Source organism: Caloenas nicobarica, chromosome 5 (assembly GCF_036013445.1).
Source record: "Caloenas nicobarica isolate bCalNic1 chromosome 5, bCalNic1.hap1, whole genome shotgun sequence".
Lineage (NCBI taxonomy): Eukaryota > Metazoa > Chordata > Aves > Columbiformes > Columbidae > Caloenas > Caloenas nicobarica.
The window spans coordinates 18,698,082-18,715,233 of NC_088249.1; the positions used below are offsets into that span (position 1 = coordinate 18,698,082).

The following is a 17,152-nucleotide window of genomic DNA, read 5'->3' on the forward strand; positions in this document are numbered from 1 at the left end:
ACACATTTATGTACCTGACAGATCACAATTGATTTGCCACAAAGTTTTTAACTTTTTGATACTATGGGAACATTAAGATAATACGAGAAACAGGAATATGGTATTGTGTCATTATTCTCTACTCAGTGTTACTGTAAATCAAACAAATATGAGATGTCCCTCTAAGATCAGTTTAATAACAGAGGATTCATATGGCCACATGAAAATTCCTCTTCTTTAGACAGCAACAATCAGGATCTGTTTCTGGTAATGAAGTACCTGAAAATTTCACCTCTAGACTACAGACTTCCTGTGTATGTTAGCAGGAATTTATTGCTGTTGGCCTTTTAGTAACCTGTTTGATGTTTGGTGATCTTAGGTGAGCTCTCAGTGAACAGGTGTCTGTGGCACAATACTAATGTCATCAGTGAATGGTTATGGCACAAAGACAAAATAGTGCTTGTGTTAGGGTGACTGAGCTCCAAATCACAATTGAGTAATATATATCTATATGTCAGTTTTTCCCAGTAATGTACAAGAAAGATGCCAGTAAACTCGCATCTGTTTTGAATGCAGAGGAAAAGTTATAGACATGCATATATAGGTGATATATTTGTGTGTATAAATATGTAAGTAGTTGTTTATTGATACATATTTGATAAGTGATCTTTTGTGGGGTTCAGAAACCTTCTTTTAAGCCTTTTTGGTTATTAGAATAATGAAAAGATTTCCTAATTGTGATTCAAGTCATCTCACAGTACAATTAGCAAAGCCTACTCTCACTTTTGTTTCCATTCAGTTTGCAGAAGTAACGTCAACAGGAATCCCGAAGCCTATTCAGAATGCATCGTGGTTTGCTTGCAAAGGAAATACCTTGTGCTCCTGATGTCATCATTGCAATAATCTCAAATTCAAGTCTGACTGAGCAGGCTCATTATCATTCTCACCATGTCCCCCCTTAGAGCAGCCTCTCCCGCCTCCTCCTGTACAGCACAAAACAAGAGCCACAGGGGCGCTTGGATTAGGGAAAGGAGAGACACCCAGCACCTCCCCCCAAGAAAACTTGCTGAAATACTTCCATCTAGTTCCTTCAAACCACATACTGCTTTCTAGGACCTTGCACACCACCACTAAATGAAGGCGGTGGATTCACAAATGTTGATTTACTGTTCCCCTTCCCCTTCCAGTTTAGGACTGAACAAAGACTGGGGACAGGTGTGAACATGTCTATTTATTTAGCTTCCTGAACATGGATATGAAAAGAGTGTGCCAGCCTCCACAGTAAGAGTTTCTGGAGGAGAGCCACACATTTCAGACTGGGTTTTTGCTGTTGTTGTTGTTTTTTTTAACCTGGGTAGATTTATCCCTTTGGTTAACTAGCATCTGAGCAACAGATAGGAAGGCAAGACAGGGTAGTTGCACAAAAAAAGTACGAGGCAAAAAGCAAGGGACAAATTGTCTCAGGCACCAAGTTCAGTCACAACCATGTGTCCTGAAAATTCAGAAGATCATGGCTACGGACCTAAGGAGTGGTTCTGTCTCTGACCCAAGACCCACGTGAATTTGTGGATCTCTCCCCTACACCATCCCCAGCCAATGATCCCCTTCACACAAGGAGCTGATTTCCACTGTGGAAGAGAGGAGGCAGGACAGGGTTAACCTCGCACAGTGTTCCTTCAGGCCCCCAGAGGGGCTGGGGTTTTGTCTTGTCGGCTGAGGGAGGGGAGCTGGGGCATGCATTGTAACTGGAACTGGAGACCTTTCTGGTGCTACCAGCCTGCTCTGGGTCTGATGGAAAGCCTGGAGTAGGAAAGAGAATGCAGACTTGGCAAGTCGCGAGGGTCTGGTGATTGCACGAGGTAAAGCCAAGTGTCCCTCCCGTTTTCCCGAGGACCCCTGAGGCTTGGGGGCGATCCGAGAGGCCTCCAGCCTCCCTCCCAGCCCTCCCACCCCCTCCCCGCAGTGTGGCCACATCTTTCAGCTCCGCCGTGCCAGCATTTTCCTTGACGCCAGGTGTCTGACCCTGTCCACAGCGGGGACAGAAAGGGAAGCAGGAGTCCCCTGCCTTTCGGGCTGCTCGGTCCTGGTCCCTCGGAGCCTGCCGGGGCTCGGGCGATCGCCGGCCCTTCCCCTCCCACTGCGCTGCAGAGGCTCTGGATGCTGCCGTACTCCTGCCATGTGCTGCTGCCGCTGCTCGTAGCTTAGCCGAGCGTGTCTCCGGTTGCAAACTCCGCCAAACAAGCCTGCATCCTCCTCCGGGGAAGGATACCCAGTAAGTACCAGCCGGAGCTGCCCCCGCCCTAGGGCACCCCGCCGCCGCCTCGTACAAAGGGACTCGCAGCCTCTTCCCCTCGCTTCCTCACCCCACCCCCTCTTAAAGCCAGTGCAGAGAGGGGCTCCATGAATTCCCCCCAAAGCTATAGGGTGGTTCCCTCCTCTTCCTCCTCCTCCGTCTTCTTCTTTTCCTACTCCGGCTCTCCCCGACGAGCCAGGCTGCTGCTGCATTCATTCAGCCGGGGGTGGTCCCCAGCCTCGCCACAGCCATGCCGCTGCGGCTCACTCCCCATGGGCTGACTTTTGTTACCCCTCTAGTGCCCGGGGCTGAACTGAGGTGGGCTCATTTCTGGGGAGTGGCTGAGACTAGAGAGCATGTGTGCGTGTGGGAGGTGTCCCGGGGGCGTGCGGGGGGGGGCTGGCTGACTCCCCCATCTCCGCAAGGCTGCGGGCTCGCCAGCCCGGGTGCCCCCTCAGGTGGGCGCAGCAGAGGGGCCGGGCTGCAGCGGGGACCCCGCCACCCTGACATCTGCAGGTGGAGCGGGCGAGCCAGCTGCGGAGCCTCCCCAGGAGCCAGCAGCATCCTGGACCTGCTGCTCTGCTCAGCTCAGCCGGCTCCGTTCCCGCTCCCCCCCCAGACCCTCCCCGGTCCTCACTGCATCCCTTCTTCCCCTCTCTGCTGGGGTGCCTGCACCCCTCAGTCACCTCGCCGGTACAAACCCTCCACTCCCCTCCCCGCCTCTCCCCACCTTCTTTGATTTATTTGTGTATTTCTTTCCTTGGCAACCACCAGTTCCCCTCAGACAAACAGCGCAGGCTCCCTATAATTTGAAATTAATTTGTTTGACTGCAGCACTGAGACAGGAAGGTTGGGAATTTATTTAATTCTTTTTCCTCCCTGTGCAAAAAGGAAGCGATGAAATTTCCAATCGAGACTCCAAGAAAACAGGTGAACTGGGATCCTCAAGGTTGGTGATTCTCTATTACTATCATTACTATAATAATAACAATTATTATTATTCCTTGTGTCTAGTTACTCGTAGGAGACTATTTGACTCCAAATGGGAGGAGACGTGTGATGCTCGTCTGGTGCCCATGTGCGTTGCTCAGTCTTTCTTGTTCCATCCTAGCAGTGCATTAGAAAATGCTCCTCAGATGTGGAGTTGGGTGGGTGCATGGGTAAAACCTCTTGTGGGTGTAAGTTTTCTAGTTCTATATTTGATACCTCTCTTCCCTCCCCTCCCTTTTTCTTGAGTATTTCCATGGGAAACTTGCCTGGGATGGCAGTGATCTCTGGCTCACAGCATTGTTTGTTTTATCTGTGGCTCCTTTGTTGTTTCTAGTTATCATTGTCTCTGCTAAATGGGTGGTACAGGAGTGGACACAGATGTGACTGCTTGCTCAGGGCTCCTTGGTGGCAAATGTATGTTGTCAAGTAACTGGAGCAAAATGCTACTGCAATATAAGCCATAGTGTGGATGGTATAAAAAGACACATTAAATAATGGAGCCCAAAGGGACCATTAGACTCTTTACTCTGTCCTGCTAACAATTGGTCAGCCTGAGTGAATAGTTCGATTAACTCTATAGTTAGGTTTGGAGTCTGTCTTGGAGGATGTGCTTGTGTGATGGTGGAAGGAGATTTACGCCAGTGCAGTGGTTTTCAATAAAATGATCCAAGTGGTGTTTTAAAATAAATCATAACGAAATGCTCTCTTTTCCTGGCATGGGGAGGAGGTTCATACGCAACCTACAGAAGAAGTGACTGAAAAAGCCCTACTGGTAATTTGTACACTGGTGTGTCATATTTCTGTGCATCAGTACAGGAGCAGAGCAACTTGAAGCCATATGCTCAGGTTTGCAGCAGAACCGCTGGCAGCCAGTTGCTGTACAGCAGTGCTTGCAGGAAGTATAAAGTGATAGCATGGGCTTTGATTATTCATCTTTATTCTGCAGGTTTGGTTTTAGTGGACAATTTGTCTGTCATCCTCCGTGCCCTCATGTCTGCAAAATGAAACGTTAGAAACAGTTTCTCTTGGTGTAGGAGGAACACAGCAGAACAGACATCTTTCTGCTGAGCAGATCTGATGTGCTGTTTGAGTAGCATATACAATTAAGCTTTAGTTTAAGCATTGCTACATCTTTAATTAGATGAAGGCTGAAATCGACACATCAACCTCCTCCACCCTTAGCTTCATAGTGAACAAATGGATAGTGGCACTAAAAGAGATTTGATTATTTTAATAACAGCATATTCCTTATCCTATGGTCAAAATTCTGTGTGGTTAAAACTTGCTCTTCCCAGGTGCTTTGCTAAATTTGTGTTTGCTGTTGCTTCATTTTCCTTCATTTTATATATCGCAATATGTCTTTTGCTGCAAAAAAACCCTTTCCCCTCACCTCCTGACAAGGCAAGCAGGAGGCTGTACCCATGGTATTCTGTATGCAGCTCCTTTGCTTGGCAAATGGCTTTAAAGCATGTGGATTCAACAGGTGGTTCGTCACAATTTACTAATGTCTCCAAAACAGTAGAGTACCTGAACATATAAAAGACCACAAACCCAGCAGGTTTCCTCTCTGCCAAGCTGAATCCCTCCTAAGTACTGCAGAATTCTACCTGTTATTACTCCTCAGTGTATTGACTTTGTTAACCAGGCAGCAAGAATGCTAATTGTATAGCCAGGAAGGAAGCAAAAAATGTTAATTTCTAATTCTCCAAGGGACTCAGGAAATAGATAAAAATTGATGGAATGGAAAAAGGCAAAGTGGTAAGGAAAAGTTGTCTAAGACCCAATCCTTTACCCAATACAGGAATAATACAATGACATTGTACTCACACAGTCCCACTGAAGAATTAGTGATGTGGGTCTAAAACGGGGTAGATCAGAATTCCATTCTATTTTAAACAAAAATTTATTTATGTAAATATAAATGTTAGCAAAGATGTACACAAAATCACCTAGAGCCCTAAAGTTATTTTGATTTACAGTCACATATGTAGTCAGTTCTCTGCACGTATATGTGAAGAATGTTGTTATGTGTTCCGTCCTATGTGATATTCTTGGAGTTAAGCACTGAAGCAGCTTTTCTCACATATAAAGATCAACATGTAGAACACTGGCGGTGCAAGAATACAGAGAGTCCTAAGTATTAAAAGCAGAGCTTATGTCCACTTAATGTTCACACTCAAATACCAGGCTCATTTCAGTGCGTATTGTGTGATCGTGCCCTGTTGTAGTCATCAGACAGAGAACGTGCAGTTTCCACAGTTTTGTCTAGTAGGAATTGTGCTAACTTGTACTAACAGTACTTGAAATGTATCCACTGATGTTCCTGGCAAGGAAGCTAGCACTCCAAGGATGTAAGTGACAGCTATGGTATCTCAAAGATTGTTTAGATCTGATTATTCCAGGCAATATTTTCTAGAAACTATACACATTCCTGAAGCCCAGGGCTCTTGCTGTGGAGATATGGCTGGCTTGGGACTGATGATGTTGCTGGTTTAAACCCAGGTCAGAATGATAGTAATTGAAAATAATTGGTGCTCAAACTCCTAATGCTGACTGAACTATAAATATTTACATACATAAATAGATTAGAGTCTCCTGGTAACTTTCATCTGGCATAAAACTGGTATTCTCAGTTCACATCAGCGAAGATCAATATATCATAGAAAGACTTTGTGGAGAGAACAAGTTTAAAAGAATAGAATTGACCTGAGGGATGGTGTCTGACAGACAGCTAATTGGACACTGATGTCTCAGTCATTAAACTGGAACAAACAGGGCATGGAGATTGAACTGTGCTTTTATCCTATCATGTAGTATCTTCACTGGCCTTGGGTAGGGAGTATACCTGTGTGTTCCTTGCAAATGCTGAGTGTGTCTTCTAGATAAACCAAATATTTCATAAACCTGGAACCACACAGGCTTCAGATTCCCCAAGTCAAGTCCCCTACTATTCCAAGCAAACTGTATAATCCCATTAATAAACACATCAAACTCCATCCCAAAAGTCCCTAACATTCCAATGTGAAATATGTCCTAGAATCTCATATATATTGATTAAAAAACATACTGTTCATATACAGTGTGTGAATAGGGTAATAAATGAGTAAAAAACCCAAGCAGGCACCTCAAGAGTATATTTGTTTTAGGGACAGTTGGATGCATTGATTAAGGAGGGGTGCAGGATCTCACACTATCTGGCCTCTCATTTAAAAAAAAAAAAGCCTGGCATTTGTGTTATTGGTGGAATCAGCCTGGATTTACACAATCATAAAACATTTGATCTACCTATCACTGATTTTTGCTTCTCCCATTTGGTACAATTCAGGTAATGCAATACAAACTGAAATGAAAGACCAGATTTTTAGTTTCATACCTTCATACCTTCCCATCTAAACTTCTCAGAATATAAGATTGGGTTTATAGCAGCATATGAATACATTAATTCTTGTAATTGTTCTCATCTCTCCTCTTTCCAACATTCCTCCTGCTGTTTGTTACACCCACCTGTTCTCTGTGCTTAAATTGGCTTATAAACTCTTTGCATATATATTTTTATACAGTATATAAACCACAGTGAATCCCTCATCTTAACTGAGATATGTGGATGTTACAGCAATATCATTGGTTTTTTCTACTAATTATCTGCTTAAAATGGCTGTTTCTTTGTAGAAAGGAAGGGTAGATGAGGCACTTTCCAATATGGTCAAATATTATCCCCGGGCATCACTATTGAAAGGTGATGGTGAGAAGTGCTTTCCAGTAGAAGGGTGTCCATCTTCATGATGGCAGGCAGAAAATGGAGTTCAGTCTTATTCTATCCTTTGTGCCTTCAGTTTTTTGCTGTCATTGCAGTGATATGGATTGTCAATGCCTTTTGAATTTCCAGATAGATCTTCATCTGTATATTGACCTTTTGGAACTCTAAAGTTTTGATACAAGTTCCTATGTCCTTTCACAAAGCCATTGTTTGTGTAGGATGACTTTCTGCAGTTTGGAACCCTAAAATCATGCATTTATTATCATCTTTACATTTAACATGGGAGTTAGTGGTCCGTGGAGACATCAAGCTGTGGTTGTGAGTCTGGAGTTCCTCTTCAGATTTTGCCACTGACTTACTGATTAACCTTCAGTAAGCCACTTACCCTTTCTTTTCCACCTTTTTTCCCTGACTGCAAAATGGGAATATTAATACTTCCTTAATGCACAAGGGTGTTGTGAAATATAATTAACTTGTTTAGAGCAATCTAAGATCTGCTATTGAAAGAAGAGCATATATATTGCAATCAAATGATAAAACAATTAAGAGGGAGCAAAACAGCCTGTCATCATGCACAGATCACATCAATTAAGAAATAAGGTTATCTCTTCACTTGGCAACTAGTATTACCTGCGCTTCTTTGCAGACATTGAAGACTCAAGTGAGTTTCCCATTAGAGGTATCTAGAGACCTTCAATATTCCCCAGCTGCTGCTCCAGAGGGGCTCAAGTCTTCCATAGGTCCTGTGTCACCTGCCATAGGATTTCTCACTTCAGCTGAGACACCTCAAGCAGCACTGGACACCTGTATGTGGGGCAGCTGAGCTGAGTCCCAAATGCCTTCATGCAGATATCAGGATTGGATCATCCCTTGATGACTATTAGAAAAAATCTTCAGCATCCTCTACTCAGTATAAATTAAACTGACACTGCCTGCAGAGTCTTACAAACTGCTGCCTTTCTTTCTTTTCCTGTCCGTTTGTTCAAAGAGACCATTGCAGAAGGTAGGCTTGATTAGATGAATAGAATGAGGGCGTTCGTTTCTGTCCTTTGTTTTCAAGAAATATATGAAAATAAGTGGAGTGAAACCGTGGGCTAGACAATATCTTTCTGCACTATTAAGTCAGTTTTTAGTAGCTCATTTAACAAGACTGCTATGGAAGTTAAAAAGTAGCTCTGATCCCACCAAATGACCCATGGTCAGCAGAGTACTGATCATGTGCTACTTGTGTCACTGACCCATCGGATAGACCAGGACTCTGCTGTGCCTAATAAGCATGGGTTGGAGAACAACTGTGAGGATTTTCTTCTGAAGACAGATTTGAAGGAGAATAGAAACTGGATAAACAGGAGGACACTCCTGGAAGTGCATGGTATATAGACACAATAGTGGAAAATACAGTAAGGTGGAAAATTTGAAGAGTTTGGAAAACAAATAAAAGCAAATGAAGAAATCAGAACTTTACAAAAGGCTATGTGGAGGTTGCAAGGGAGGCAGATGAATACTGTGGACCCTAATGTGGCAAGAGATAGGAAGATCCGACCAAATTAGCAGAAGAGGAAAAAGACAGTGGAGAGCTATTGGTTTCATCATCATCATCTTTAGGATGCCCTGGAAATGGAAACACTAAGGATTCAGAAATCTAAAATTAGTAATAAAAGGTGGCAGAGTGGAAGACTGGACAGCAGCTTTCTTAGTAATAGTGAGGAAAGTCTGAACTCCAGTAAAGCTAAGAAAGATGAAGGGCAGATAGGGTATCATTAAGATGTCATCGACAGTGTGAGAAAAGGAGAATGAAAAGAATCAAAGGCAGTATGAAGCTGTAAATCTAAGCCAGGGAGAGCAGTAGAATTGTCAGCAGTGGGAGAAGTTAAGATAGAATTATTATTTCAGTGAAGAATATCAATACTACTTTTTGCTACATTTGTAGAAGAGTTATCCATTAATAGGCTTTTGGACTGAACAGTCCCTTGGGCAACTCTTGAAAACCGATGCTACCTGAAGTGATGGAGTTTGCTTTTGGGAGAAAGATATATGATATCAGCTGTAATTGGGTAGGCTGTGGTTCAGCTTTTGGCATCTATGTGGATTTTTGTAGCTAGTGTGTAGACTATATCACCTTCGGACAGAAGAGTGCATATATATGGTGATACAGTTTAATTCTTACTCTCTTGATTTAATCCAGAGCTATGAATTTTACCACTCACTCCAGTGCAAGCAACATGAGATTCTTAATTTTAAAAGTATCAGACCTGTGTTGTCCCCACAAGCTTTACTGAGTTAAAAGTAAAGTAGTGCCAGAAATCACTGAGAGAACAGGGGCCCTAGTTGCTGTGTTGTAAATAGGGTAAGTACCTGGAGTGAGATGGAGAGGGAACAATGAGGAGTACAGGATAAGAAAAGGGTCACAAATGCACTAGGATTCAACACATAGACTATTACAGAACTCAGTGTGATGAGAATGCCTAACCTTTACTTTGTAATAATTTCAGTGTAACAGCAAAAGGCAGAGAATATAAATGCTGAACAGTGCTCTGTTTTTTATAGAATTTTAATGTAAAAGAGGTGACATGCAGGAAAAGCCTAAATACTACCTTTTAAATACCTTTTTTATAGGAATGACTCTTTTTTCTTTTCTGTGAGAAACTGAAAACTTCCTGGGTCCTCACCTTTGTCAGACAGGCTGCTCATATTCTAGTTCCTGAGACACTGCTTATACTTCTATTGTTTGTCTATAAAGCATGTATATAAAAAACCCAATTTTAATTATAGTGGAAAACTTCCTCTAAGATGAACCCACTGATTTTCATAAATAACCTGCCATGCAGTTCTCACCGGTTACTCCAATGAGATAGAACAAATGAGAACAGCATATATCATATACCCTTGTACTTCGGGGTGGTAGTACCAATCCTTTTTAGTCCATGGAACATTATTATTCTCCCAGCATACTTTCTGAGCCACTTTTCACAGTTATAATCAAATATTAAGTCAAATTATTTAAACAAAAATGATATTTCAGAAGTGAACTATGCATCTCTTACTATGTTAATGAACCACAGAGTTTAGGGAATATTTCCTTGGTCTGGGAATGCTGAGACCAAGAATTCAGGTTTCTTCTTTTTCTTTAACTGCTAATACAATTCTTATGCTATTACAAATCTTATTATTGGCAAAGTGTTCCAAGTGCGTGTTTTACTGTGTGTTATTCAGATGTCCCAAAATATAAGCATAGGAGATCACTGGTAAGATTTTGAGGTTAGACTGGAAATTTCAGTGTGGGCATGTCTTAGTGTTGGAAATGGAAATGAAAGTCAGTAAGGAGACAGAATCTTTTATCAAAACCTGTATAGAGGGGAAAAAAAGGTGGAAGACAATACACAAGCCTGGCTTAATTTTATTTTTCTGTTTTTAAAATGTTAGTGGAACATGCTGCTGACAGCTGGAGTTGTGACAAGGGGCATGACATATAAAATATATGAAAGGGATTGAAACTTGTTGCACCTAGGATCTGGTGTCCTGAATAGGAATAGTGATCAGCTGCAAAGTCTGGGTGTGGGTTCAATTTTTTTTAGAAGTCCAGATGTAGTTAGGTCTAGTATTTTGTTTGAGTTTGCTATTTAAAATTTAAGAGGTTTGAAAAGAAATAAAGACCTAACAAGGAGAGACAAAGGAAAGCTGCTTCAGGTAATGTAGATTACAAAACAATGGACCCAAAGTGTGAGTGTCAAATCTGCTGCCGGCAGTGCAGAACATGCAGAATGAAAAGAGTGTACCTGTGGTAAGGCTGAAAATGATCTGAAAAAAAAAAAAAGTGGACATGAAGACAAGTTTGGCTGCCTCCAACTAGAATTCGCTGTTTTCAAGCACATGATGTTCTTCCTGCCTTTTAGAAGGAAGCATGTAACCTAGGGCATATGTTAAAAAAATGAAGTAACTTTATGTTCTCTGTTGATTCCTCAGGCATGTATCAGGGTCTTCCTCTGTGAGCAAAACTAAAGCACGGTATAAATAATCTTATGGACATATTACAAAATATTTTCATCTCATGAAGTGTCTTTAATAGATGATGATCTGTTCATTTGGCTAGTCCTTCATTGGAGAAACATGCTTACTTTTCTTCCATTTGTTCTTCAATTCAGCCCCCAGAGAGATGCATTCAATAGATCTTTAAATTGCTTCAGTGCTCTCTCTTTCTGATAACCCATAGATTATGCACGACCGTGTGACTGTTGTTTGCTGGAGACAATTGACTGTTTAACTAGTAGGGGATAACAAAAGTTAACACCCTAAAAACATCTTACAAAGCAGTACAAGTTATTTTGGTATCACTATCCTACAGGATCATCACAGTGCTTTAAGCATCAGGCTTTGAGAATCTAGATTTGTTAGAGCCATATGTTCGTATCTCAGCAGGACTGACTCATCTTTTCTTCCCCACAAAGAAAAAACATGTTGCTGGCTTTACTGGATGAGGATTTTGGATTTTGGCACCTTAAACTTGTGCCACTGAGATTCTTAAGATGCAGTGATATGCTATTCAAGGGCGCTTGGATTATTTCTCTCTTACCCAATACTGTGATATAATAGGACTGGCATGATGTGCAAACAGCAAATAAATACTGACAGCTTGTCTGGGGCTTTTATCCTCTCAAATTTCAGCTTTCCATTTTAGAGAAACAAAAGGCAGTCACTAGCTACTATGTGTGAAAAACCTCAATGATGGAAGAATTATAAAAGAAATGGTAGTGCAGAAACTCCCAGATGAAATGAAAGAAGCAGCTCACACATCTCAGAGACATTCCTCTAGGTTAACTCAGATCCATCACCGATTACTTAAATGTTAAGACTGCCAAATTTAAATTACAGAAGAAAGGGTTGTGCAGAGAGGCCTTGGGTAGCAGCAGTCATGACAGCTACAGAAACAACACCAGAGCCTCTTTATGATGCCACAGCCACCGTATTAATTTGCCTTCATGAGAAGCAGAGTTCATTACTGGCTTACAATGACATGTAAGCTTGCAACCTGAATTTCTTGTTGCTACCAGACATTATTTGTTGATTCAGTTTTCTAAAAATAGGCATCTGCTGCCATTTAAGGGACTGTAGGACAGCAGAGACATTTGCATAGGCCTGGTACGTATGATAACAGACCTAAGGATGACCTCTGCCCTTCTGGAGCAACAGTTTAAGCCCAGGTAGGGTATGTGTAACCTCATCTGGGTGTTCCTGCTCCGGCAGGGGCATTGGACTAGACGATCTTTTGAGGTCCCTTCCAATCCCTAACATTCTGTGATTCTGTGATTCTGTGATTCTGTGATCTTGGGACCTCTCACTTGCTGTTATGTAATATGGTTGGGCATGGTTATGCTATTCGACTGTGAATTAGTTGGAGAATAAAACACCTAAATATAGGTAGGTATCTGAAATGCAGAGTTGTTCTAAGGACCTGCTATGATTAGGGGAGATACAGTCACATATGTTTGGTGGAGCCTGGAGAACTTTCAGCAGCTGTCTGGTTTAGGCTCAGCAGAATCATTCTCCAGGCTGCACTAATCAATTTGATCACATCTGTATTGACTCAAATGGATTGTATTCTGAGTTACAGCAAAGGAAAGCAATCAGACAAGGGTCAATCCTGGTCATATTTTGCTCAAATGGCTTTGGGCAGCTTTTCACCAGGAGGATTTAGGGCACCACTTTTTTCCCCGATGGATTCATTCTCAGTTTGTGCATGCTTTGGGGTTACAAGACGTTACACCATCATGGTTAGTGAAGCTCTGCTGAAAGTTGTAAAATGCTACTTTGAGCTTGGCACTATTGGCAGTGATTTCATTTGTCTTCACCAGCTCTGAGTGCAGGAGGATGAATTCATATCCACCTGCTATCACTGTGCAGGCATACTTTTGCTTGGGTGAAGCTTAATTGTGGGCAAAACTGATAAGAGGGCCACAGCTGTCTCTTTCTTAAGTCTGATCTGTGAATGCTTGTAGCTCCATGTCAGTGATGCAATATGGCAACTCTGTGAAGTACTGCAAGGTATTAGAATCCATACCATATCAGCAGATGCCATCCTTGTGTAGGTCTAAGGTTTTATCATAGTTCAAATTACAACTGTATTTCTACGGGATCATCTGAATGGAACCTGAGCATGAGATAAGAAAAGTCTTGTGTAATTTAGTTGTTGTACCAGACTCCTTATTATCTAAGATACCCTAAATTATATATCATATAGTGAACTCCAAGCCAGCTTTGTGCAACCAGAATCAGCCTGGCATTGACCTGGAGCTCTGTGTGCCTGACCAGCCTCCTAGTGACACTGTTCATCTGTTTATTATATATATAATGTTGTGTGCAGCGTAACGGATCTGAAGTCTCTTTAACTTGCTTCCTTTGCTTACCTGAGATCTCTTTCACTCACACTTTCTAATAATTATCTTATATGCAAATGGGACAGGTAAATCATTCTGACTGTGGCTTTACTGGTAAAACATATCAAAATTGTAAAAGAAAAATGCGTGTGTTATAAAGAATTTAGAATAAGAGAAAATAAAAATGGCAACACTGAACAAGTGCATTTCAAACAGCAACTTTCTCTTCCCTTTTCTGTGCAGAGAAGCCCCTTCTTCTTTTCTGCACAGAGAAGTTTTGTAATAGCTATCTTATATGTTCCAGAATAGGCTTCCAAAGTATAGAGAAGCTTTCATTCACTTCAACTGAGACACTATTACTGTGTATAGGAACTTAAGACTCTCTAAACAGGCTGGATCCTCAGGATTTACAAATAGTATAGTTCCAGTGAACTGAAAAGTAGCCCAACTGGTGTGCTTCTTACAAGATTTCTGACCATTACCACGTGAAAGATACACTTTTACAGCTGTTGCCCAGAAAATTTGAGAAATTATCACCTAATTAAAGTGGTGGATTATTACTGAGATTTGCTTTAATTCAAAGTATTTTCTTGTGAATTCCAATCGTTAGCCAGATTGGGGAAAACACCACTAGACTGATACAGAAATTCTTAATTCTTATTTTTACAGAGCATCAGTTTGAGCTCTGTAGATAGGCTCAGTAATGTGCAGATACATTCCTAAGGATGACCCAAGAAATCTTTGAAGGGGAAGAATTAGTGCTGACTCTATTCTTATTTGGGGGTCGGAGTTTACATTGCATATGTTTTCTGGCCTTACTCCTGTGTGGAAGGTCTGTTCGGTGGTTTTTAACCGAGGAGAATCCTGCGGGAGATACTGTACTGCCCTGGCTGAGCAATGTATTGTCTCTCACAGTTCCAGTCTGTAATGTAGTCACTGGTGCTGCTGAAGTCCCCTTTGTGTGACTGAGATGATCAAGAGATTCTGTCACTCCACTGTTAGGCTGTACCCCTGGCAGACAGCAGCATCAATTACATTTCACATGTAGAGTATATCCTGCTACGAAGATCAGCATGAGGCTTTGCTTTGGTTTTGTCTCCCGACTTGCTTGGCTTACCACTAGGTTTCTGTCAGTAAGAATGTACACAGGCCTTCTTAGGCTAAATTGTTGCAAGGCTTAGGTTTCCATCAGTGGTTGGTCTGGCCATGAGACCATCAGCTGAATTTCTTTTGTGAATCATTGAGATAGGTTATTTGTAAGATCGCAGTCCAGCTGCTCTAGAAGCAGCAGACCAACTAAAACCCTGACCCTACATGATCCTATGAGCACTTTGAAGCAGAACTTCAAGTCCTGTGGTGGGCAATTCAGACTCCTCCTAAATGTTACTGGAATCCAGGGATACTTTCTGGTGAGGAAAATGTAGCTGACCCATTTCATCCAATAGCATGTCATGGTGCAATGATTTTTTTTTAATGGATAAGCATCAGCTTCTACCTGTTTGTTGTTCATTGAAGGGTGAAGTCTGCAGAGAACCAGAGAGTAGCTCTTTATTCCTTGGTGCTTGTACTCAAGGCTTGTGACATACTGACAAGAAAGCAGTTTTTCTAGCTATTACCTAATAAAGCCAAACAATGGAATGCTCATCTCTTCTGACAGGAACTCTTTTTTGCGAAGTCATGTCTAAACCCGAAGATCTGGAGCCAAAAGCACTTGCTTCCTATTTGGCTCTTGACAGAGCAGACACCTGCATGAACTAGAAGTCCCAATTTTAGCAAGGGCAAGAAATACTAATCTAATGTTAGGAAAACAGTTTTTTATCAGGGAACTAGTTTTTTTAGCCTTATTTCAGAAAGGGAAAGGTGAGAATTTTTCTTGGGTTTCTCTGTATTCAGTTTCTCTATAAATAGCTTCATAAACCTGATGATATCACTGCTGCCAGTGAGTGTGTTGGAACAAACACAGTCACTGATCTTGAAGCAGGAGGGCTCCTTATTTGGGACTTTCCCCTGGCAGTCACTTCTACCGTCCCCTCAACATTTCCTACTCCTCACTGTAAGGCTCTTCTACTCTGTTTTCCGTTTTCCAGTACCTGGAGTTCATTGACGAGTCCCGTCACATGTGAACATGTACTTGGCTCCTTGCTCTGGGCTCAAGTGTCAGAGGCAGTGGGAGGGCAGCTGAGTGCCAGGTCCTGACAAGAGGAACTGAGCGGTGAGTTACGGGTCTGCTGCCTCCCACGCTGCCAGCACGGCTGGAGAGGAGTGAGGGACAAGAGCAGATGGATGGATTTGGAGGAGGGCAGGGTGGAAGAGAGGTCAGGAGAAAGAGAAAGCAAAGCAAGGGAAACAAAATTCGAACTGCCCTCCAGCAGTGTACAATCTCACTCCAGCACAAGACAAATCTCCCTCAAGTATCCGTCTGGACTTGGCAGCTCTGTAAGTAGTCCTACAAATGGTGTCAGTAGCAGTGCATCTTCATGTTAATGCCAGTAAGTGTTAGATAGGAACTGCTTGAGGACTGCTGTCCTGAGGCCAAACCAGAAAGAAAAAAACGAGGATGCTTTCAGCTGTTCCTGGAGTTCATGTCCTGCCTTAGCACATCCATACTTTTGACCAGTGAGCTGTCACATATACCTTAGAAGAGTTCAGTGCCTGGCAGAGGGAGGAGGGAGGGGAAAGTATCCCAGCATCCCATGACCGTGACTTTTGCAGAGATTTTTTTACTGTCAGTGGATAAGTTCTGGCTGATATCTGCGCAAGCCAGCCTTGGGCTTCCTCTTGTTTCCCTGCCATTTGCACAGCCTCAGTAGGCAGGAGCTCTGAGGCTGTGATTGCAGGAGAATAACTATTGGGAAGTCCATTTTAGGTTTGTGGGCAGGCTCTGACTGTGGTTCTGACGGCAGAGAGGCTGGGTCAGAATCGGGAAGCTCTTGTAAATGATCAGCAAGAGCAGCTTACACATGGGTACCATTATTTTTCCTGGATAATCAACAAAAGAAAGGAGTCTGATTTATGGCTGTCTGTTAAATAATCTTGTAACACACAGACAAGCATTTTGTCATGTGTAGTGGAAAGGAGCATGTCCCCTAAAAGAACTTGGAGATTTGCAAATACATTGGTGACAAATCATTGTGCTTGTTTGATGTACATATGAAAAAGACCTTGTTTTAATCAACTTTTGAAAGTACTTTCGAATGTAATTAATTTGCTAACATCTCTGTGGCAGTGTTTACTTGAGACAAACTGTGAACGCATACAGTATTGTTTTTCCTCAGTGTCACAGGGGTTTATGTATTATTTGTGAAATGCTTTGAGATATTTAGATAATCATGAAAGATTATTACAGACTTGGCATAACTGATGCAAAGAGGAATGCTGAGCTGTGTTTAGCTGTTTTACATAGAAGAGGAGGGAAAGGATTTCAAGAGCATTTTCCTGCTGTGAGTCAGGACTAGAATATCAAGATGAATGATTTGGATTATTCTTTTTTTAATGCCCTTAACATTTCACAAATTTGTTTACAGATCCTGGATGATGAATACAAGCCTACAACATTAGCCTGTTTTTCTTTGTTACCCTTCACTGATAGCTTTTCTTCTTGGGTCCATAGGAGTATGCAGGGCACAAATTGAAAACACTGATCTAAATGATTTCTGGCAGATGATTTTGCCCTGTTCTTAAATACTTCCAATGAAGGAGATTTCAATATCTCAATTGCTGTTCCCATGCTTAACTATCCTTGTATTAATAATAGCTTTTTTT

General features: G+C 42.0%; 1 protein-coding gene across 2 annotated transcripts in view; it reads left to right on the top strand.

Annotated features, from left to right (window-relative positions):
• Positions 1 to 2,180: 2,180 nt before the first annotated feature.
• Positions 2,181 to 17,152, top strand: part of KCNK10 (potassium two pore domain channel subfamily K member 10) — a 66,222-nt gene continuing 51,250 nt past the window's right edge. The window contains exons 1-2 of one of the 2 annotated variants that reach the window (XM_065635584.1): positions 2,181 to 2,251; positions 3,164 to 3,221. In XM_065635584.1, the coding sequence (XP_065491656.1) occupies positions 3,170 to 3,221 (52 nt within the window). In that variant the 5' untranslated portion in view covers positions 2,181 to 2,251; positions 3,164 to 3,169. Of the gene's footprint in view, positions 2,252 to 3,163; positions 3,222 to 15,701; positions 15,827 to 17,152 lie in introns of those variants that run through there. The other variant, XM_065635582.1, reaches the window with a different exon arrangement.